We start from the raw sequence: 24536 nt of genomic DNA, 5'->3' as shown, positions 1-24536 counted from the left end.
GACAATAAAAACGAGAGGCTAACAGACAAACAAATGTCTCTCCATGAACCTCTGCCTCTGTGTCCCTGTCTTGCTTTTATACATGTAGTGTTGCAGACTTTTCCCACAGATATGGTCTTGTGCTGTGAACCTGCTATATTTTTGGCTGTGTGCCTTTTGAACTCAGGTATATTCTTGGCTGTTTGCCCTTTAGGTGCTGGTTTAAAGTTTACATGTACTCAGCTAACTACTAGGCTTGCTCTTACTGTTATACCTTCACTTCACACTTATTTGTACACATATTAATATGATTATACAGAATAACATGTTCATTGCATATGTTAAACAATATATGTTTACTTGCACACTTGTACACAATTGGAGATATTTACTGCATATTCACTGCACACTTTACCAAATATATGTTCACTGCACACTATTGGAGACAAGATTACAATTACTCCGTCACTAGGAGGATCATTCTTTGGAGATATCTGCATTGAGCTTTGTGACTAGGAAGAATATAATTGTAGATATCTTTAATTAACATAGTGACTAGTCAAAACTCTTTTGTAGATATCTGTATTGTATATTCAAATCACCTGCTTTGCTTAACCCCGCCTAAATTATTACGCATTTGGTATTCAAGCGCGCCAATAGGCCTTTTTCACACTTCCTGGTTCCGGTGTTAGCGAAACAGCGTCCCAACAACATACGGTTTCAATGCGACGGACTAAGAAAGAATGGCAGGGTCATCTCATCGCTGTGATTGCTGCGTTCTCGGCTGCTCCAACTCAAGAAAACAACACCCTTACTTTAATGACCAAGATCTCTCGAAAGACGAAGGACAGAGAAAATCATGGATGACATTATTAGTGGGGTTGAATGTCGTTTCAAGTTATATGCGGGAGTACGTTCGTATGCTGTATGCACTTCAAAGCGGAGATTATCATGTTTTATTAAAGACTGGTGGTCTTAGTTTTATTTTGATGAGTAATTATAATAGAGACAAAACTCCAATTAAGCTATCTGCCTTCTACAAACAAGTGCTCATCATGGTCATTCATCTAAGCATGATTTCTCCCCACTTTGTTGTTATTTTGGAATAATAGACAATTCATACTAACGCAAATCTCGCAAAAACGCAAAATTATTTGTTTAGACAGTTATATAATAAAGATGGTATACTTTTCTTACAACTGAGTTCTTTTTCATTACAAAATCTCAATAACCCAGCAAGTTTTCTACTGTTATTGGTTCAATTCCTTTAGAGACATGTTATTCATTCATGTTATTTAGAGGTATTAATAAGACAATCCTTCTGATGCATTGTCTTTTGATATTACTAAATCTTATGTCTGTCAATTTTGTTTTACTTAATACCAAAAGTAATGATAGAGCTATTCATACTCTTCCAAAAAGAAATGATTACTGTACCTTATATCCAATTTTATGTCTTTATTAAAGGGTGAATTAAATAAGTTTGGCTGTTACCACAGAAATATCATGTTAGAAATAGAATTAAAGAAATATCCTATAAACTTATCCACAGGTTTTATCCAGCAAAACATTGTTTGCAAAAAATTAAAAGTGGGATTGATGTAAATTGTATTTTTGTAAGGAAGAGGAGACAGTTTTACACTTATTTTGATATCGTACATAGTCAGCTTATGGGGTGAGGTGCAAAAATGTATTAATAATTTTTTATTTTTTTTTTTGTGTTCAAAACCTCTTTCATCATTATGGAAAAATGTACATTTGGACTTTACTTGATTATCCTAATCTAGAGGAAAATAGTTTTATTTATTTAATTTGCTTATGTTGTTAACAAAATTGTACATTCATAAATGTAAATTTACTAATATGAAACCAGATTTTAAGGGATTGATGACTGAAATATGCTTGTATAATACCAGGATCAACTCTCTAAACAAGAAAACTCGACCCACTTTAAAATGTGTGAACTCTACAATGTATTTCATTATTGTTATATTACATTTTGTATTTTATTTATAATAACCCCCTGGCATGTACATTTTGTATTTTAAAATGTTATTTGCTGTTCTTCAAATAAATAATAAAAATAGATTTTTTTTCCACGAGTAGGAGCTAACGTGTTTCCAGACTTGAGAAAACCTTACGAGCATTAAACAACCTGTAATGAATGGGGCTCCTGCATTGCCCGATAGCAACTCGCCTGCACATCTACCTTGCCATTCACTATATCTGACTCTGAATAAAAAGGAAGGAGGGGGTTAGCACAGTATGCAGACGGGACTACTGACATAAAACTAATCCTGCTGGATGTTAAATAGCCAGGTTAATCTTGTGTACGAATGGCTTGGATGAGCAGATCTTATGCTGTTGGCTGTGCACTTTACTGTAACCTGACGTTGCAAACGCTGTGTAAGACACGTTTTCTGCACAAATTCTGCAAATCTGTATCATCTTTTCAATTCAATTCAATTCAATTCAGCTTTATTTGTATAGCGCTTTTACAATGTAGATTGTGTCAAAGCAGCTTCACATAAATGGTCATAGTAACTGGAACAGTGTGGTTCAGTAACTGGAACAGTGTGGTTCAGGTTTTAGTGTTTAAGTTCAGTTCAGTTCAGTTTAGCTCAGTTCAGTGTGATTTAATCATTACTGAGAGTTCAAACACTGAAGAGCAAATTCATCGATGCGTAGCTCTACCAATCCTGAATCATGCGAGGCAGTGGCGACAGCGGAGAGGGAAAAAAAAACTTCACCTGATGGGAGTGAAGAAAAAAAACCTTGAGAGAACCAGACTCAGTTGGGCGCGACCATTTTAATTTCTCCGCTGGCCAAAAGTCTTGTGCAGAACTTCATTCGCCGTGGTTTATGCTGGAAGATGGCCTCAATGAAGACTCGTCTGTCCCTTAAGCGTCGCTGGAATCAGACACATGTTCTCCACTCGCCACGACCATCAGCGCAGCAGCAGCTCAGGATATGGCCTGGTCCCGGATATGGAATCCTTGGGATCATCACGTCGCTGGTCTTGGATCCAATCAGTGACTCCGCCTAATCTGAGGACCTCGGGATGAGTATCCCCAGGTGAAAATAGAGAATAAAGAGAATAATTAGCGTAGCTGCTGTTCATAGTGTATATAAGCAAGATGCAGAAGCTAGTGTGGAACCCGCTAGGTGATGCATTGAGTGTATGCTTTACTAAACAGATAGGTCTTTAATCTAGTTTTGAACTGGGAGAGTGTGTCTGAGCCTCGGACATTACCAGGAAGGCTATTCCAGAGTGTAGGAGCCATGAAAGAGAAGGCTCGACCTCCTTTACTTGATTTTGCTATTCTAGGTACTACCAGAAGCCCTGAATTTTGAGATCTTAAGGAGCGAGTTGGTTCGTAGCGAGACAGAAGGTTGGTTAGATAAACAGGAGCTAGATTATTTAGAGCTTTATAGGTGAGAAGTAATATTTTAAATTCAATACGAAATTTAACAGGCAGCCAGTGTAAGGAGGATAAAATTGGGGTTATATGATCATATTTTCTAGACCTGGTCAGAACTCTGGCTGCTGCATTTTGTACTAATTGAAGTTTGTTAATAGAGGATGCTGGGCAGCCAGCAAAAAGAGCATTACAGTAATCCAGTCTCGAAGTCATAAAAGCATGGACTAGCTTTTCTGCATCTGAGATGGATAGCATATTTCGTAATTTAGCGATATTTCTCAGATGAAAGAAGGCAGTTTTTGTGACATGGGATATATGGTTTTTAAAAGTTAGATTGCTGTCTAATATGACACCCAAATCTTTTATAGTAGAGCTAAAGCTAACTTTGTATCCCTCTAATTGTAAATTGAGTTGCGAGATCTGCTGTGTGTAAGATTTAGGCCCAATAAGTAATAATTCTGTTTTGTCTGAGTTTAAGAGAAGAAAATTGTTGGTCATCCAGTCTTTGATGTCTTTGATACACTCAGTTATTTTAGAAAGTTCAGACGTCTCGTCAGGTTTAGTGGAAATATATAATTGAGTATCATCTGCATAGCAGTGAAAGCTGATCCCATGTCTTCTAATAATGTCTCCCAGAGGTAGCATGTAAATTGTAAACAGTAAAGGGCCTAAAACTGATCCTTGAGGCACCCCATACTTTACTGGGCAGATTTGTGAAGGCTGTCCATTAAGATTCACAAACTGGTAGCGGTCAGTTAAGTATGACTTAAACCATTGTAGAGCCTGTCCCTGGACACCTGTAGACTTTCAGCGATTTATGAGGATATTGTGGTCAATGGTATCAAATGCCGCACTAAGATCGAGTAAAACTAATAGCGAGACGCACCCTCGGTCAGCAGCTAAGAGTAAATCGTTGGTTATTTTCACTAAGGCGGTTTCTGTACTGTGGTGAGCCCTGAAACCTGACTGAAACACTTCAAAAATATTGTTCGTCTGCAGATAAGAGCATAATTGAGTGGAAACAACTTTTTCTAGTATTTTAGACATAAATGGAAGATTAGAAATAGGCCTATAGTTAGCTAAGTTGTTGGTGTCTAGTTGCGGTTTCTTAATAATAGGCTTAATAACAGCTAGCTTGTAAGAGTTTGGAACATGGCCTATAGATAAAGAAGAGTTGATAATGTTAAGAAGAGGTTCTCCTATAGCAGGTAGCAGCTCTTTCAGTAATTTTGTTGGAATTGAGTCCAGCATACACGTAGCTGGTTTAGAGCTATTTATAATTTTTACTAACTCTTCATGTTCTATGATTTTGAAGCAGTGTAGGTTATTATTATGATTTAATGAAATATTTACAGGATTTGGAGTATAAGCCGGTGCAGAAAGTTTGGCATCTCCTATTTTCTGTCTAAAGCCTTCTATTTTATTACTGAAAAAATTCATGAAATCATCACTACTAATTTGCGGTGGAGTAGTTTGTTCCAAGGATGACCGATTATTTGCTAATTTAGAGATGGTGTTAAATAAAAATCTAGGATTGTTATGATTATTTTCTATCAGTTTGCGCAGGTGCTCGGTCCTGGCAGATTTTAGAGCCCTCCTATAGCTGGACATACTGTCTTTGTACGCAATTCTAAAGACCTCTAAATTAGTTTTTTTCCATTTACGTTCCAGGGCGCGGGTTGCTGTTTTGAGCGCACGAGTATGACTATTATACCATGGTATAGTTTTAATCTCTCTAGCTTTTTTTAATTTGATGGGTGCCACAGTATTTAGTGTGCTAGTAAAGATGGCATCCATACTGCTGGTTACTACATCAAGATCATTTGAGTTTGCGGGTGCATTACGAAATAGAGAGAGATCAGGTAAGTTATTTATAAATTCATCTTTAGTTGACGGAACAATAGTTCTACTAGGGCGGAGTATTGGAGCGGGTTTGCTGATTTCAGGTAAACATAGCTTATATAGTAGGAGGTAGTGATCTGTAATATCATCACTTTGTGGTATAATGTCTACGTCAATAACCTCGATTCCATAAGACAGAATTAGATCTAATGTTTGCTTTAAGCGATGGGTTGGACCCACAACGTTTTGCTTTATCCCAAGTGAGTGTATTAAATCCATAAACGCGAGCCCTAATGTATCATTAGCGTCATCTATGTGGATGTTAAAGTCACCTACAATTAGCATTTTATCAGTTTTGACTAGTAAGTCAGAAATAAAATCAGAAAATTCTTTTAGAAATTTGACATAGGGTCCTGGGGGTCTATATATGGTGATTAAAGCGAGAGATAACATAGGTTTTTGTATAGTATCTGGAAGCTGAACATTAAGCGATAATACTTCAAAGGAGCTAAACATAAGTCCGTTTCTCTGATTAATATTAAGGAAATCACTAAAGATTGATGCAACTCCACCACCACGACCAGTTTGACGAGCCTCATGTTTATATAAGAATCCTGGAGGAGTTGCTTCATTTAAGCTAATATAGTCATTTTGTTTCAGCCAGGTTTCAGTGAGACAGAGTGCATTAAGATTGTTTTCTGTTATTATTTCATTAATGATAAGTGCTTTAGGTGCAAGTGACCTGATGTTTAGGAGACCAAGTTTTACGAAATTTGTATTTTCACTTTCTACTGGTTTTTCTGGTTTGATTCTTACTTTTTCCTGGAGCACACAGTACGTTTATTTCTTAATCTAATAATACGAGGAACAGACACAGTCTCTATAGGATTCGCCAGATATGCGTTACTGATGTTTAAGTGGGGTAAACAAGAGTCTAGGTGGCTATAGTGTGAATTTTGTGAATTTTTACCTGCTAGTCAGATGGTGCGAAGTAGTCTGGAGATGTTGTCCGACAGGAGTTCAGCTCCGGCTCGACTGGGGTGCAGGCCGTCAGGACAGAAGAGCCTAGGACGCTCCCAGAAAAGATTCCAGTTATTAGCAAAGAGCAATTTCTGTTCTTTACACCATGTTATTAGCCATTCATTCAAAGCTAAAAGTCTACTGAACCTTTCATTTCCTCGGCGGTAGGTAGGAAGTGGCCCAGAAACGATGATCTGCGTGGCGGGCGAGGTGCGTCGAACCGTCTCGATCAGGCTCCTGAAGTCCTTCTTCAGGATCTCCGACTGCCGGAGCCCGGTGTCGTTTGTCCCCACGTGGAGGACAACGGCACCAGGGCTCTCGGCAGCGCCCAGGATGGTTGGAATCTGTGTAGAAATATTTCTCACACGGGCACCAGGAAAGCAGAAAGTACGTACTTTATTACCTTTTGAGGAGGCGGCACGGACGTGACGAACGATCGAGTCACCGATGATGGCCACATCGGGACCCGACTCGCGGAGAGGGGAGAAGCGGTTCTCCGTGGAGATCTCGAACACAGGCGGAGACGTTCTGCCCCGGGATCTGGGAAGCACCTTGCGCGGCTGCACCCAGGCGCCGTGGTAGCCGGGTGTCGGCGTGAACGACGCCTGGCTGAGCCGCGCCCCGGGTGCGCTGGGCCTGGACAGAGAAGGACGCGGGGTTGAGGTAGAGGGAATGATGTGGTTGTAATTTCCACGTACCTTAGGTGATGAGACGGCCTTAGCATTAGGTACGACGAGTAGTCGTTCCCGTAGCCGCGACCGTCTTACCACCAGCGCGCGGATCTGGGACTCCACTTCTTCCAGCTCCAGCTCCAACGCCTCCATCGATGCTTCTCCTGCACACAAGGACAGAGACGGAAGCGACATTTTACGGGGTAAAGAGCAAAGCCAGTAAGTCAAAAGTGTATGGTTAAAGAGGTCGGTAGCTTTAGCTGACCAGCGGCGCTAGCAGGCTAAAGCTACAAACAACAGGCGGATGCTCGAGGGACAGACCGTTTTTAAAGCAGTTTTGTTTGTATAAATGTATTAAGGGTTTGGTCACCCTAAGTAGGAGAGACAAATACTTAGCGAATGAGGAAGAATTTAATGAATAAGATTTAAATTGCGAGTAAATAGCAAGTCCAAACTTCAAGCACACAGTGTGTGACCGAACGGAGACAGTGACGCCAGTGACGTCACTCGAGCATGCGCCTCACTCGAGCATGCGCTTTTAAATGCTGTTTTTTATTTAGGCAGTTTTACACATTCACCGAACAACATCTTCCTGTCCAAATTATGGCAAAGTTGGCCGTGAGAAAGTCATCCGCTGTCCCGAGGCTGTCATGTCTCTGCGGCTCCTTGCGAATCCGGAAATATCGATACATTGCTTCGAAGGGCGCTTCCGGTGTTAAATTCCGCTGTGAAAAGGTCTGGGGAGGATCTGTGGGCGGAGCTGAGGAAATGACGTCACACACGCAGATTTGACTAGGAGCAATGCAGATATCTTCAAATATAATTGTGACTAGTCGAAACAGAATTAGAGATATCTCTAATTACATTTGCGGATATCTGACGCATCTTTTAGAGATATCTGCAATATCATTAGAGATATCTTCAATTGAGTTTTGACTAGTCAAAATATATTTGCAGATATCTCCAATCTGATTTTGTGCTAATACAATTGTAATTGCAGATAATTGTCATTCTGACTAGTCGAATTATAATTATGTTATTACTATAATTATATATATATATATATATATATATATATATATATATATATATATATATATATATATATATATATATATATAATTATATATATTACTATATATTATATATAATTACTAGTCAAAATATAATTAGAGATATCTCTAAATATATTTATGGATAGTCAAAACAAACTAGTAAATGTTAAAACGGCTTGCCATAGTATGCGTTACCAAAAGCATGACGGGGAAACGACTGGCTGACGACACAGCTTAATGCTGATTGGATGAGACTGACACATTACACTTTATTATCTTGTTTTACTAAGGTTTATACCTGGATTTGTTGAATACCTTTTTTTTTTGTATTTTCGTTGATAATAAAAAAGTCATAAAGAGCATTACATATGGTTATATATTTAGATTTACACGCAAACAAAAACAAAACACATCTTTGTAAAACATAACATGACCTATCCATTATAACTAAATGTTACTAATAAATCATTAATGTGTGTGTGCTGTATTTTATTTCTCTCTCAGTTTTAAGTCCTGTTTGTTGTCATTTTCACTTTTTGTATGTTTGTGTGAATTTTGTATTGTAATTTTTATGCAGCGTTATTCAATGAAAGTCAATCCAATATATACATATATTTAGACATAACAAGGTAATCAGACTGTTTTGTCATTATGCCTCATCTTTGTGTGGTTTCATATGAGAAGTGAAAAGGGTGTAGTAAACAAGACACACACACATATGTGTATATATATATATATATATATATATATATATATATATATATATATATATATATATATATATATATATATATATATATATATGTATATATATATATATATATATATATATATATATATATATGTATGTGAAGTCAAAAGTCATGTTTAATAGACCAAGAATATTTTCACAGTTTTTCCTACAGTCTAATAGTTTTTATTCTGGAGAAAGTCTTGGGCTATTTATTTTAGTCTGGCTGGAGTAATATCAGTTTATATAGACCTTATAAGCTTGTCAATATAATTAACCCCCTAAGAATTTATTTGTCAAACAAACATTTGTCATGACCCGTCACTCAAAAGCATCTATGGCTACTTCATTTATAATGTAGCCAAATTAGGGTTCTTGAAGGTTTTCTTGCTGCATAAGCTGTTTATTTTGTTATTCTTTTAACGTTTGTTGAATATACAGAGTTAAATTTTAAATACACCCCTTTACTTAATGAGCTGTTCATCTTCTGTAATTCTGACCATCTCTTTGTAAAAACAATGATATTTCTATTGCATCCACTCCCATATTAAAAATACTATAGTAATGTACAGTAGTGCTTTTGAACCATGTTTAAAAAACCATTTAAATTTTATATAATTTTATTTAAAACCATTTAAATTTTATAGTTGCTCTGGTATCACAACAACTATAAACATAACCCAATACTGAAAAAAACATATTCAAAATGCAATAATATTTACTATAAATCACCATAGTATTTTTTATGAGGTCATTCGTCTGCTATAAAAAACGCGAACGAGATCTCCGCCACTGGTGACGTTTCCAGGTGATTAACAGCGAGATTCAGCAGGTGTCCGACTTCTGATGTAATTTTTGAGCCCTCCTCTTACTGCACACGCCTGCTCTCGTTTACAATGCAGCCTCAAACGTATGGCGTCCGGAATGGGTCAATAAGATGACGCTGTACTCATCTCACTGAACGTGACGTCTGCGTCTGCCGAACGTGACGTCTTCGTCTGCCGAACGTGACGTCTGCGTCTGCCGAACATGTCGTCTGCGTCTGCCACATTACTGTTCCGCTGCTTTAACGTGACGTCTGCATCACGTTTGCGTCTGCTTCAAGGGTTTGCAGCACATTGCTCTTATTTCTGCTTTATTATACCTATTTATTCTCTATCAGTGTTTTCACTTATCCACAGTTATGTTTCATTTGCAATTAAGTGCTTTTTACCTTTCTTATTTATAGCTTTTTATTCCAAACGGTATTATTTATACAAATGATATAAACATTTTGGTATGCCATATATGGTTATTCCTATATTGCTTCTTTTATTGTGGTTACAGCTGATTGGTGTGTGTGTCTACAGTTTGCAGCAGTGTGTGTGCACACCTGGGGCCTCATGTACGAAGACTTGCGTGGAAATCTTACTAAAACATTGCGTACGCACAAAGCTGTAAATGTGCGTACGCAGAAAAAAATTCAGATGTATGAAACACTGCGTACGCCGAATCTCACGCATATTCTTTTGTACATCCTAATGAACGTGAAACTGAGCGCAACATGCACGAGCGCAAAACCCCTCCCTGCCTCCTCCCCCCTTTTATTATGCTAATGACTATGCTTATGGCAAAACCCAACGAAAAAGCAAAGGCAAAAGCTAGCAAAAAGAGAAACTTTGAACAGAATGTGAATTGGAGGTGCTGCTTTCGGAGGTAGACCGGAGAAAAGCGGTGTTATTTGCAAGTTTGTTCTCCGGAATTAACAACAAAAGAAAAAAATAGAGTGGGAGAGTTTAGCTGATGCGGTTAACACAGTTGGGTCTGAACGTCGCACTGAGTGCATTTAAAAAAGAAATAGTGTGGTTTATAACTGTAAAATGTTGCAGTACCCTTAGCAGTCTCAGTAGCGCACCTTGTAAAACACATGTGATCATGTATTGACACATTCGAGCATGAACTCGGCTCGAATCCAGCGTCTGTTGAACTCTTTCTTCTTTTTTTCCCCGCTACATATCAGATTTTGACCATTATTTATCAAGAGAAAGACAAGTAGGAATCATCAATAAGTTTGTGCATCATATTTTATTTACACATTTATTAAATGGAAATGTTTCTGATTCACGCATGCAAATTCATCTTCAGATAGTGTCTTTATAGCAATGTGCGTGCAGTAGATAGCTCAGATTACATTGGGAAAACAGGCGACCGCTGCAAATTGTGCTTTAATGTTTAGCTGGTCAAATGTATGGTATGGAAACCTTATATACCTGCTGAACCCGTCTCATACAGCTGCCGTTGCAAGGCTCAGACACTTTGTAGAGAGGAATTTAACACAACTGCCTCTAGGAGTTGCCAATGGAAATAAAACAGACACGCACAAAAAATGTGCGTACGCCAGCCAGAAAGCTGCCGTGAACCTGCGCACATTCCCACGTTCAGTTCATTGTTAGTAAATCCAAACGTGAGCGATTCTGAGCGTGAAACCTGGCGTACGCAAAGTTTTTGTGCGTACGCAACGTTGATACATGAGGCCCCTGATGGCTGTGTTTGACCTATAGTTCATGTGTGTGCTCATATGAAAGCCTTTGCTTTGAAATTGCATGGAAATTCCATTATGAAAAATGTCTGTGTCAAAAGCATCCAAGTGTGTTTAGTGATTTGCAAATGACTGTGTGTAATGTTTTGCAAAAAGTGTGAAGTTGACAATGTGCTTACAGTTGTGCAGATCTAGCCTTGTGTTTTGCTCTATGAGTGTACGGTTTTGCTAATTGTAGGAAAAGTTTAATTTTAGTGTGTTAGCAATCATGAAAAACTGTAACTGGGTATTAGGTATAAACTATTATATTTACCTACAATACATTTGTTAACAGTAGTATAGCTGTAAATATAAGTCTTCAATAAATATGTTAAACAGGAGCTATAAATAAATAATCTTCAATAAATATGGAAGGCAATGTTGCAGTATGGAAGAGGAAGCATGGAGGGGAGGAAGATTGGTAAACAGGAGACAGGGGATGGGATTTTTTTATATATTGAAATGTACACATCACCAGAAAACTGAATAAAACACTTTACAATTTTTGTATGGTTTTTATTAGGATAGGGCAATATTTAGCTTTCAGTCTATCACTGTTTGGTGAATACAGTATGTTCATGTACTTTATAGCAATACCTCTGAAACAAATCAAACCAGATTATATCAGTATTAGTCAGGTAGAAATTATACGAGTGTTTAAGATTGGCATCAGCAGTGTGTGAATGAAGCAAACGAATTTATCTTGAATGAGGAGTGTGTCTTCTGTACGTTGTTAAAATTGTGTTTTGTTATAGTGTTGTTAAGTTTTGGATGAAGTGTTTTATTTTGCATAAGTTCTGATGTGTTCTGCTGTTTGTGTGTGTGGATGTGGAAATTGTGTGTGTTTTGACAAAATGAGCCTTCATTTCAAAATTGTGCTTGAGCAATAAAAAAAACTGTAAATGAACAATGACTCACTTACAGTTTTTTACACACAATTACTTGTACTTCAGACACAATGACTACAACATGTGACTGATGTACTAACCCCCTGAACCAATTCCGTTAAACCACAAGCACAATTCCTGCTTTACACCCATATTGCAGGTTTAAAACACACTTTTTCAAAACACTACACACAATTCTCTGCATTTGGCACAATTTTCATGCAGAAAATCTCTTGTTTTAACAAGGAACACACTGTCATTCACAACTGTAAAGTCAGTTGTCCTACTTTGTATTCTAACTCATCACATGAGTAAACACCTTTCACACAGAATTGCAATTTAGAAATCGGCGCTCATCTGGATCATAACTGGTTCACTGCCCACCCATGTTTTTTTAGTTGTTTATCTCCTTCCATATTCTCCATTTATTAATCCTATTAAAGATTTATTTTTCTGCTTGGGGATGGAAAGTGTGTATGACTGAAATCGACACAATTTACAGTTTGTCCCAATTGTTTACACACATTTTCTGAAAGTATGCCACGATGCCTCATATTGTCAGAACTCTAGGGCGAAACCCTTCAATTCTCCTGCAAAATGAAACACAATTAACACAATGTAATTTTTTCTCAACATGGTATTTTGTTTTCAGATGACACACACAAACCATCACATCAATAGACAATTATAAGATCAGTTGAACACTGATGTGCTGAATGTAAAACACTATGACCACTTCTTCTCCATTCATCATAATGACTTACTGTAAGCCTTTTTCGTTTAGTGTTACAGTTACTACAGACAGTACATAGACCTACAGAAGTGCATTGTAAAATATTTCAGAATATTGTTTTTATACAAAACACACAAATACCAAATATATTTTACTGTATTTTCAGTTTACACAGTGTTCATCCCAACCAACACAAAGGTGCACATAATGTGGTCTTCATTTGCCATCAACAGAAGGATTTACAGAATACTGTTAGTAAAAAACGAAAAATAAAGTGTGAATTTCGGCATACACTTTCCATCCCCAAGCAGGAAAAATTTTTCAATATGATTAAGGAATGGAGAATATAAGGAGATAAACAACTAAAAAACATGGGTGGACAGTGTACCAGTTATAAACCAGAAGAGCTCTGATTTCTAAATTGCAATTCTGTGTGACACGTGTTTACTCATGTGATGAGTTAGTATGCAAAGTAGGACAACTGAATTTACAATTGTGAATGACAGTGTGTTCCTTGTTAAAACAAGAGATTTTCTGCATGCAAAATGCAGAGAATTGTGTGAAGTGTTTTGAAAAAAGTGTGTTTTAAACCTGCAATTTGAGTGTAAAGCAGGAATTGTGCTTGTAGTTTAGCTGCATTGGTTCAGGGGGTTGGTGCTTGAGTTACATGTTGTAGTCATTGTTTCTGAAGTACAAGTAATTGTGTGTAAACAATTGGGAAAAACTGTAACAGTGACATTCTGCCACCTACTGGAGATTTTAGTTTTTAGTTTAGATGTAACATTTAAAGCACATAATTATTGTATATTGTATAAGTTAGCCGGCAAAAAGCAGACAGGCGCACTAAAAACTGCACATATATATATATATATATATATATATATATATATATATATATATATATATATATATATATATATATATATATATATATATAAAAGGTAGACGCAGACGTCATGTAACAAGTCAGACGCTGATGTCACGTCCATTGAGAGGAATGTATGAAGGGCAAGAAAATAGTGCACTGGCTCACACACTGCACTGAGCCGTATGAGCAGCGTGTTATGATACGTGTTAGCAAAAAAATTAATAAATAACTTCACTGCTACACGTGAATCACGCGTAACGTCTGGCTTGACACTTCACTGCCACACGTGATTTACGTGACGTCACGTCGACGTCACGCCGACGTCACGTCTGCGTCTTAAATTGCATGGATTTAATAGCAAAAAAAAATATTTTTTAAGACGTCAGTGAGACGTTCGGTGAGACGAGTGCACGTTGCAGCATCATCTTAAAGACCCTCATAGATATATACACTAGATATCGCATAGGGACCCTGAGCATGCGTCAATAGCGCCGCCACATTGGTACAGTGCTCCCAGGACAAATGTCATTCAACCGCACTAGTCAAGACAGTGTTATTACGTGAAGATGCGGGACTTTAGCGCTGTCTACGGGTGTAGTAACGAGCAAAGAAAACAAAGCACAAAGGCAGAACATTGCATAGGTAATATTATGTTTTTTTCTGTTTTTGTATGTTCTGAACTTTTGTGCTAATCAGGCAACGTTATTGATGATAACAGTCACTTACTGCATTCACCATACAGCAAAGCAGCTCCAACTTGCACTAAACACTCGGCTTATGCTAGTTTTGTTGAATAAAATCAGCAAACAATGCAAAAGAAATATGACAACGAGATGCTGCGCTGCCAGAAACTTGTATTATTGTCGCCTAACATTAGTGAAAGAGTCGTTCAGGGGATTCATTCACAAACGAATCGCTCCCTCAGTCAGTATGAGAAGTGAAAGCAGAAGAGGAGCTGTGTTTCAGGACACGGATTAGATTAAATTTAACAGGGAGGGTGAATAGTACATTTCTGTACACACAAACACAAGCTTTTTGTCAGGAATGCCCGTGCGGTCACTGATCCATCAATGTAGAAAAGTTACGTAAAATTATAATATTCGTAATTAGAAAAAAAAATTACACACTAACATCTAGGAAAACTCCCGATCACAGATATATGTGTATATCTCTGGCTTTGGATGGCCACAGTCCTCCACTGTACCTTGGTCCCGCATTCATTTCAAAGGAGCGCTACCCTGTAGCAAGATGGCGGCCCTATTGACGCATTCAGTCCAATGCGTCCAAATAGACAACAATAGGCCAGGCGATATCTAGTATATATATCTATGAAAGACCCTATGCGCACGCCATACAAACGAGCCTAATGTTCGGATTGATGCTGCGTCGACGCCACGTGACTGTCACACGTGGCATCAAAGTACCGCAACAGCGCTCCGAGATCAGACGGCTGATTCAGCTGGTTTTTGCTAGAGCGGATACGTTTGCAGCCGGAAGTTAACGTGAATTATTTCTATTAATTATTAAATTTCTCATTTGTTGTGTTTTATTAACATCTACCCCCACCCCAACCCTAAACCCAACCGTCACAGTAATGTAAAAACTGTAGTTGTACCGAGTATTAGTTATGTTATCTATTAAATTACCCAATAAAATGTATTTTTTAACGCCTACCCCCACCCCAACCCTAAACCCAACCCTCACAGTACTGTAAATTATTGTTATACAGTGTCATTAAAAAATGCTGCTTTATTAATGTGCATATCGCACTTCCGGCCGGCCGCATATCCGATCTAAGGTGCGTTCGACATGAAGCACAGCTGCAGCCGGTGATCAACGAGATTAGCCGAGCGCAGGCGGGGGCGGAGTTGAAAACGGAGCCGTCAAGCCGGACAGCTGGACACTTCGGGACTCAAAGTTGGTGCAGTCATGATGACCGATCACATGGCGTCATCATATTTTTTTATTTATTTTTATTTATAACAACAGAACATTTACAAATAAAACAGAACACAGTCTCTACAAACTATAGTTCCTTTTTAAACAATAAGGGACAATTATTATGAATATATAAAATATATAACAAATGCATGAGAGAAATAAGGGGAAATGAGAGGGTAATATAAACAGAAAAACAAACAGGCCTATTAAATCCAAAGCAATAAGCACAAATTTTAGGAGTTTAAACATCACTCTTTAGGCTAATACTTTTTATTTTAAAATGCTATAAAGTTTTCATTTATGTACATTTATAGATGTAAAATGCAAAACAATGTGTTTTGATTAAGTCTTAATAAAGGAGATTATTTTGGATAATGAAAGCATTTTCAAAAAAAGCACTTTAATCCAAAAAGATTAAACAAAACATAAAATAAGTGAGCTACACTTTAAGCAGATGTTTCCCAGAAAGAGCAGGTATAAACAGCTAGACAGGAAATAAAATATATAAAATATATATTTATAATATAATCATGTAAATCATTTTAAAATTATTTAAAGGGGTGGTCCAGAATGTAATTTTAAGGCTTGGTTGTGTTTATAAGATGCAAAGCAATGTGTGCTTATGATTCACTTGAAGGAAATCGCGTAATTTTTTCATATATCTCACTTTGATTATACACAGCTTCTCAGCTAACATGAAAACGACTGTCATATTTCCTAGTTCCTCTAAAAGGCCCGCCCTTAAGTGACTCTGATTGGTCATCGTCATAATGTGCTGCTTTTGGCGGATCGGCTCCACGTCAAGCCCGTAAAAGCACTCTATTTTCTGCTGTGTAAACATGCAGTCAAACTCGCGCCTGCTCTCTAAAATAAAATCTGACAAGTGTCTGTAACTAAGGAGTGAAAATGGGGTGCGGCTCCTTTAACAGCGTGTGTGTGTGCGTCTATGTGTGTGTGAATGTGTGAAATTCCTTTAGCAAGCGCATGTGCGCGGGACTTTCTTTTACTTTGATGCTCGGATTAAGTTATTTTCTGTAATATATCGTGACAGAAGAATAAAGCACAAGGTGTGAGATGCTACCTGTTGAGCCTTGATTTATTATTCTGCTGCGACCACTAGTCAGGTAAGCTAATCTGTATTTTTTTTAACTCTATGCATATGACGTCTTTAAGTATCCGGAATATGCAGGTGTAAGTAATATGAATCATCCACATATCTTTTGCGACTTCATTATCTGAATTGTGAAACACATGGAGCTGCTTAAAGACTATGAGTACAGTCCCGTGCGCACACACATAAGAGACACGAACACGCTGGTGGAGTGAGTGTGTGTTACAGCAGTTTGGCTGATAGATATGAATTTGTAGCTAAATCGTTTGCCCGCAAAGCAACATTTCGCATTGTTTACATCATTGCTACAGCATACCGTTAACGCTAGACAATGTACATGTCATGATCAATTTTAAACAGTAAAAACACTTACTTGTAGCTTACAACTTCTGCTTTGAGAAAATTTTAGCCGAATCCAGCACTGACCTGGGAGAGATTCTGGAGCTGTTTTGTCAAATCATGCTTGCTGAGTATTTTATAATTCTCTGGAAGATAATTAATATTGAACTGAAGGCACTTCTGTGTTTGTCGTGTCCTTTGGAAGCCCAAATACAGAAACAGACGAAGCTCTGTGGAAACAGCAGCGTTTACACGCATTTTTAAGCTTCATCTCTACTATAACGTTACAGTGCTTCTGGCCACGGCCCTTACCTGCATGCGCAGTGTGGGATGCGCAGTAAACGATCTTGTGATGTCACAGGGGGCAGAAGTATTTTTTTGTAGTCCCCAAAATTCGTTCATTGTAGGCTTTGCTAAGCTAACTCTGTAAAAACCAAGGTCTCCCTATGCATTGAACTTAGAAATTTTTACATTCAGAGATGTTGTTTATGTTCACACAGCTACATTACACATCAACTAAAGTTTAAAATATGAGATCGTAGTGGACCACCCCTTTAATAAAATAGTTATTTAACCTTATTTGTTAAGAAAGCTTCATGGTGGCAGGATCAGTGATGATGATTATTTTATTTCAAGTCTGTAAGACTTATTTGAGTTAATATTTAGGTTATTCACTAAATATATATCATTTTAATCATTCGTGGAGCTGGATGCAGTAAATAGTCTGTATAAAAAAGTTGAAAATAAACCTGTGCAAACAAGCCTGCCTTTATAACCAGATTATTTAACAAAAGATGATCACTGCAGTAAAATATTTGTAGTCTTTTAATAAGCAAAATGTGTACAAGATAGAGAGGGTGTGAAAAGTGAATTGTTTGTTTTGAAACTTTTGAATCGAAATTTGTCCAATAATAAACCCGAAACATACGTGTTTATTGTCATGTGGTGAACTCGGCTAATCGTGTAATATCGGTGTCATCATCAGGGGCCTCATGTATCAACGCTGCGTACGCACAAAAACTTTGCGTACGCCAGGTTTCACGCTCAGAATCGCTCACGTTTGGATTTACTAACAATGAACTGAACGTGGGAATGTGCGCAGGTTCACGGCAGCTTTCTGGCTGGCGTACGCACATTTTTTGTGCGTGTCTGTTTTATTTCCATTGGCAACTCCTAGAGGCAGTTGTGTTAAATTCCTCTCTACAAAGTGTCTGAGCCTTGCAACGGCAGCTGTATGAGACGGGTTCAGCAGGTATATAAGGTTTCCATACCATACATTTGACCAGCTAAACATTAAAGCACAATTTGCAGCGGTCGCCTGTTTTCCCAATGTAATCTGAGCTATCTACTGCACGCACATTGCTATAAAGACACTATCTGAAGATGAATTTGCATGCGTGAATCAGAAACATTTCCATTTAATAAATGTGTAAATAAAATATGATGCACAAACTTATTGATGATTCCTACTTGTCTTTCTCTTGATAAATAATGGTCAAAATCTGATATGTAGCGGGGAAAAAAAGAAGAAAGAGTTCAACAGACGCTGGATTCGAGCCGAGTTCATGCTCGAATGTGTCAATACATGATCACATGTGTTTTACAAGGTGCGCTACTGAGACTGCTAAGGGTACTGCAACATTTTACAGTTATAAACCACACTATTTCTTTTTTTAATGCACTCAGTGCGACGTTCAGACCCAACTGTGTTAACCGCATCAGCTAAACTCTCCCACTCTATTTTTTTCTTTTGTTGTTAATTCTGGAGAACAAACTTGCAAATAACACCGCTTTTCTCCGGTCTACCTCCGAAAGCAGCACCTCCATTTCACATTCTGTTCAAAGTTTCTCTTTTTGCTTGATTTTGCCATTGCTTTTTCGTTGGGTTTTTTCCATTAGCATAGTCATTAGCATATTCATACGGGGGAGGAGGCAGGGAGGGGTTTTGCGCTCGTGCATGTTGCGCTCAGTTTCACGTTCATTCAGATGTACAAAAGAATATGCGTGAGATTCGGCGTACGCAGTGTTTCATACATCTGAAATTTTTTCTGCGTACGCACATTTACAGCTTTGTGCGTACGCAATGTTTTAGTAAGATTTCCACGAAAGTCTTCATACACGAGGCCCCAGAGCTCCTGCAGTCGCTCTTCAGGTGCTGCATGGTCTGAGTTTGCCGTCTGATCTCGGAGCGCTGTCGCGGTACTTTGATGCCACATGTGAAAGTCACGTGGCGTCGGCTCAGCATCAATCCGGACAAGATTTCTAACCAGCATGCACAGCTTTAAGACAGATTTCGATCGATCTGCTCAGCGCTGCATGAAGTCGAACGCACCTCTAGACTTTACCGATTCAGCCAGTGCAGCTTCTGAAGAGCGTCTGCAGGAGCTCTGATGACGACACCGATATTACACGATTGGCTGAGTTCACCACATGACAACAAACACATGTATTTCGGGTTTGTTATTGGACATATTCCGATTCAAAAGTTTCAAAACAATTAACTTTTCATCCCCTCTCTATCTTGTACACATCTTGCTAATTAAAAGACTACAAATATTTTACTGCAGTAATCATCTTTTGTTAAATAATCTGGTTATAAAGGTTAGCTTGTTTGCACAGGTTTATTTTCAACCTTTTTATACAGACTATTTACTGTATTCAGCTCCATGAACGATTTAAATTATATATTTTAGTGAATAACCTAAATATTAAGTAAAATATTGAAATAAAATAATCATCATCGTTGATCCTGTCACCCTAAAGCTTTTTTAACAAATAAAGTTAAATAACTATTTTATTGAATAATTATAAAAGGATTTTATGATTATAATATAAGTATATATTTTATTTCCTGTCTAGCCGTTTATACCTGGTCTTTCTGGGAAACATCTGCTTAAAGCGCATATTGTAGGTTAAAAAACTGTTTAAAAAAAAAAGGTAGAATCGTTTGTGAAAATACTCTAATACCATAAAATACCATATTAAAATGTTTTACGAAGTGCAAGGGCACAAATTTTAAAGAAAATGTGTCTGTTTTCCCACTTCCGCTTTTTTTTTCTAACCACCCCGGTGACGTCAGAAGAGGGAGTTATTTGACAGACGCGCGCTGTTTACAGTGGGGCAGAGGAGCTAATAGCAGAACTGGGGCCTGTTTCAGTAAGGAGGTTCAAACAACTCGGAGTTTAAACTTGAACTCTGAGTTGATTTACCGAGAGATTAAAAACTCTGAGTTTTCGGTTTCAGAACAGCTGAACTGAGTTGGTTCAATCAACTTTGAGTAGACCAACTCAGAGTTAAGCGCGCGCACCGTGACTATAAAAAGGCATTATCAATAGAGCGCAGACATTAGGAGTGACTATGGCAACATCTTAAAAAAGAGATCAGCATTTCTTTTTCAAGCTGAACTTGATCTGCTCGTGCAAAGTTATAGCAAATATGAGTGTATATATTTAAAATGAAGCAACCATCAGTGAAACAGAGACAGCGAGGGAAAACAGCTGCTCAAGTTAATGCGTAATTTTTAATTTTAAGTATTTAAACATTTAAGTATAATAAAATAAGTAATGTAATGTGTGACGTTTATACTTTTTTCTAAACTTTTATACACTTTTATCAGTTTTAATAGATTTAACAGCGCACATGTTGTGTGTCTGCCTTTTTATTGATCAAGTGATAGAGGTTGATATAACATTAAGAAGGTAAGCAGTACTAAAATTATGTTTAGACAGAATAATAATCCCATTAATCCAGTAACAGTGCATGTCAAAGGTTAAGCTAATTATTTATGAAAAAAAAGGACAAGCCTCGTACGTCACTTTGTTCTGTGTGTGACAAAAATATAGGCAATAGCTGTGTTTTCATCAAAATATAGGCTATTACATAAATTTGTGCAAAACTGGAATAACGCCTAAAAATAAAGCAGCGTTTTTATCCAAAGAGTCGAAGAGAACACAATCGTCACTTCCTGATTAACTTGCGCCAAATATCAACAGTACAAACAGAATTTACTGCGGCAGAAGAAGCTTCATCAATGATTTTTTATTCAATTAATGTACCTGAGCCTCAGAAGACAATTTACACACAATGAACACGTGGGGGCGTTTGAAGCCAGACGCGGAGATCTTGACACGCTCCAGACGCTCGGAGGTAATTAATAATATACACTAATACTGAAACAGTAAAGGCATTTTAGATTGACTAAAACACCATTTAAGATGTTCTGCAGTGTGCTCAGTCTGCTGGTTTGTTTTTTCACACACATTTTTATCATCATCTCTAACAAACCATTTTTTAATGTACATACTGTAATTTAAGTGCACTTCGTAGTTTATGTGCATCTTATCAAATAAAAGTTTAACCCACTCAGTTATGCACTTGTTATATTATGCGTATTTTCAAAAGTTATGTGAATCATGACGTTTCCATCAATCTTTTTTATGCACATCTCCAAAATGAGCTCTAAAATAGGTGTGTGGAAATGTAAGACTAATGCGAGAAATGCCGCTTCATCTTTAAAAAAGGGGAGGAGACCGACAGAAACTCTGAGTTTAGAGAATAAAACCTGCTCCGGACCAGGTTAGATTCACAGAGTAAGTTACCATGGTAACTGACTCTGAGTTAAAGTTAACTCTCTTTTAGAAACAGGCTTGACTTACCCTGCTTTCTCGAGTTTAACAAACCTGCCATTTTGAAACGGAAAACCCAGAGTTTCTCTTATTTCAGGGTTAAACTACTCTGAGTTTTCACTTAACCTGCTTTCTGAAACAGGCCCCTGGTTGTTAGTTTTGGCGTAATTTATCATCATCGTGGTATATTATTGCGTTTATGTAAACTGCACAAACTCCAGCCTGTCAACAGATCAAGTCCACAAGTTTCCTCTTGCTATTTTGGTTCGTGAAATGGGATGAATCCGATAAGAGTGATAGCTGACGCGAATGGTGAGAAACACTCCTGAATCAGTCGGAGATGCAGCTCGATGAGCTGTACATGGTAAGACAACTCGTTTTTCGTTTATGTTTGTCAACTTTCAAGTCCGTAAGCATTATTCTTTGAGTAATTTGAAGCAACGTGATGTGTTTACTTTCGAATAGCCGTTAGCACGGCTGCTAGCTTGTATTGTTAAGCATATTAAATATACTTTTTTAAAGCGTGTAAAAATGTACACATATGATGAGACGGCTAGTAGCATCAGTTTGCTAATATAATAATTGTCTTGTATAGTTACAGCGTTGTGATTTTGTTTGCTTTGTGGTGTGTTTATTAGACTTTGGGAGACAGAGATGATGACCCGGAGCTGAAGGCTTTCTCTCCACTGGCCTCTCGCTCAACTGTGCTTCACTTTGGCTTACAGAGTAACCTCAACTAAGGTAAAGTGGATTTTATATTCGCACATTCGATTAGTGACTCACTTGTGTGACACACTCTCAGTATTGTTTACCATAGTACTTTTATTATAATAACTGAAATCACACGTAAATATGACTTAAAAACAACATTAGCACTATTAAACTGACAGTGAACAATGTTGTACTTTTGATAGTCATTTCAATTGTGGTTGGGTTTTCTGTATTGTGTTATATTAAAAAATCATATGGTGAATTTTAAAATATACATTATTAATAAACATGATTTAAACTTTTGCATTATTTCCCCAGAATATATGCATCAGCCCTCACTGCGTGTCTGACGGTGGTCTACTGGAGTTCATCACAGGCTCGACGAGAATGCAGAACCTTGCACTACATTTGCTCTCCTTTCTAGATCCTTACAGCGGCTTTACAACGATGAAGCTGTCGGCATCTTTTTACACAGCATTCACAATTTAACACACATTAAAGACATGATGGTGTGGCACCCACATAAATGTTGGCCAACTTACTGAAAAATAATTTTAGGTTTACTTTTAAATGGGTCAGATGATATATTTTTCTTTCAGTATACACACACTCACACAGATACCTATACATATATAAAGAGTAAAAATGCTGGGTATTAACACTGCTTATGATTTTGTGCTTTATAAATAAAACTTGAACTTGAGTTGCATTTAGAATTTGAACTTGAATTAGGGTTGAAGTTTATTTAATCATAAATGCAGATCAGATCTATTGATCAAATCTTTGTAACTATTTTTTACTGTAACAACTATACTTGTCTTTTTATGGATTGTAGCCTAAATGGGATCTGATACAGATAATCTTATACCCAATGAAAAAATGACACATATTTAAAAACTTATTTTAATTGTTTTAATATTTGATGTTGTTTTTATTTTAATACAGAAGCTCTGAAAACCTTAAAATAAAAAAGATTTTCCAGTACCTTGTTTACATGTTTCTGCATTATTCCAGACGTTCTGAGTTATTTGTGTTTTGTATTCACTTATCTACTATTAAAAATAGTGTCAATGTGGCATAACTGTGTTAAATGCTCATTAGTTTCTGTTACTGGTAAGTATTAATACTTATAGATGATCAATACTAGCTTTGCTGTTGCCATATAAGATTTTATTATCTTACATATCTCTCTGTAAGCCAACACTGGCCTCACCATAAACCTGCTCTGTTCTCCCTCACAATAGAGTTAAATTACACTTCTCTGACTGCTGTTCTGTCTGCTGGTCTGTCCACAGGCTTCTAATTGTATGGCTGTGGTCTGTCGTTTGTGTGAGTCTCTCAGAATATTTTATCTTGGCAACCAAACGCGCACCACGATCAGTTGTCTTCATAGTGTTTATATGCGCAAACTCCCTGATCCGACGTCGCTTCCGGTCTGGCGAATCAAACGCGGAGGTAAATTTCCGTGACTTGAAACGACTCCAAGCGGCTTAATAATAAACTTTAACGTAATTTTAAAGAAAATCTTATTCTTACTTTACTCTTACACACATTGTCTCACTGGGGTGTCTAACCTACAATATGCTCTTTAAAGTGTAGCTCACTTATTTTACCTTTTGTTCAATCTTTTTGGATTAAAATGCTTTTTTGAAAATGCTTTCATTATCCAGAATAATCTTATTAATTAAGACTTAATCAAAACACCTTGTTTTGCGTTTTACATTGGAAAGATTTATATCTATAAATGTACATAAATGTAAACCACTTTATTAGCATATTAAAACAAGAAGTATTAGCCTAAAGTGATGTTTAAACTCCTAAAATTTGTGCTTATTGCTTTGTATTTATTAGACCGGTTCATTTGTATGTTTATATTACCCTCTCATTTCCCCTTATTTCTCTCATGCATTTGTTATATATTTTATTCATAATTCTCCCTTATTGTTTAAAATTGTACAAACTATAGTTTGTAGAGACTGTATTCTGTTTTATTTGAAAATGTTTTGTTGTTATAAATAAAATAAATAAAAAATTGTGATGATGCC

The 24536-nt window shown here is 37.2% G+C and overlaps 2 protein-coding genes and 1 long non-coding RNA gene across 18 annotated transcripts in view; 2 read left to right on the top strand and 1 right to left on the bottom strand.

Annotated features, from left to right (window-relative positions):
• si:ch211-141e20.2 overlaps nt 1-24536 on the top strand; it is a 144543-nt gene that overhangs the window by 24098 nt on the left and 95909 nt on the right. The gene's annotated exons all lie outside the window — the stretch shown is intronic.
• On the bottom strand, nt 1698-17482 carry LOC137496465 (uncharacterized). Of its 6 annotated transcripts, none has more exons than XM_073912600.1 (4): nt 17190-17388; nt 7513-7694; nt 7031-7098; nt 2433-6899 (listed from the first exon to the last, which is right to left on the bottom strand). In XM_073912600.1, exons 2-4 carry the CDS (start codon nt 7624-7626, stop codon nt 6221-6223), a joined length of 861 nt encoding a protein of 286 aa, XP_073768701.1. In that variant the 5' UTR covers nt 7627-7694; nt 17190-17388; the 3' UTR covers nt 2433-6220. The 6 variants fall into 6 exon arrangements, with proteins under 6 accessions (XP_073768699.1, XP_073768701.1, XP_073768700.1 ...); XM_073912599.1 differs by having other exon boundaries at nt 2433-3026; nt 6214-7098; nt 17243-17388; XM_073912601.1 differs by having other exon boundaries at nt 2439-6899; nt 17243-17452.
• On the top strand, nt 16522-23480 carry LOC137496466 (uncharacterized). Of its 2 annotated transcripts, none has more exons than XR_012385280.1 (3): nt 16522-16829; nt 22419-22521; nt 22810-23480. It is a non-coding gene; the product is annotated as an uncharacterized lncRNA (long non-coding RNA). The 2 variants fall into 2 exon arrangements; XR_012385279.1 differs by lacking the exon at nt 16522-16829 and adding an exon at nt 20253-22144.

Source organism: Danio rerio, chromosome 9 (genome assembly GCF_049306965.1).
Source record: "Danio rerio strain Tuebingen ecotype United States chromosome 9, GRCz12tu, whole genome shotgun sequence".
NCBI classification, from domain to species: Eukaryota; Metazoa; Chordata; class Actinopteri; order Cypriniformes; family Danionidae; genus Danio; species Danio rerio.
The sequence above is the reverse complement of the archived record's forward strand: the minus strand, read 5'-3'. Positions and strand labels throughout refer to the sequence as shown.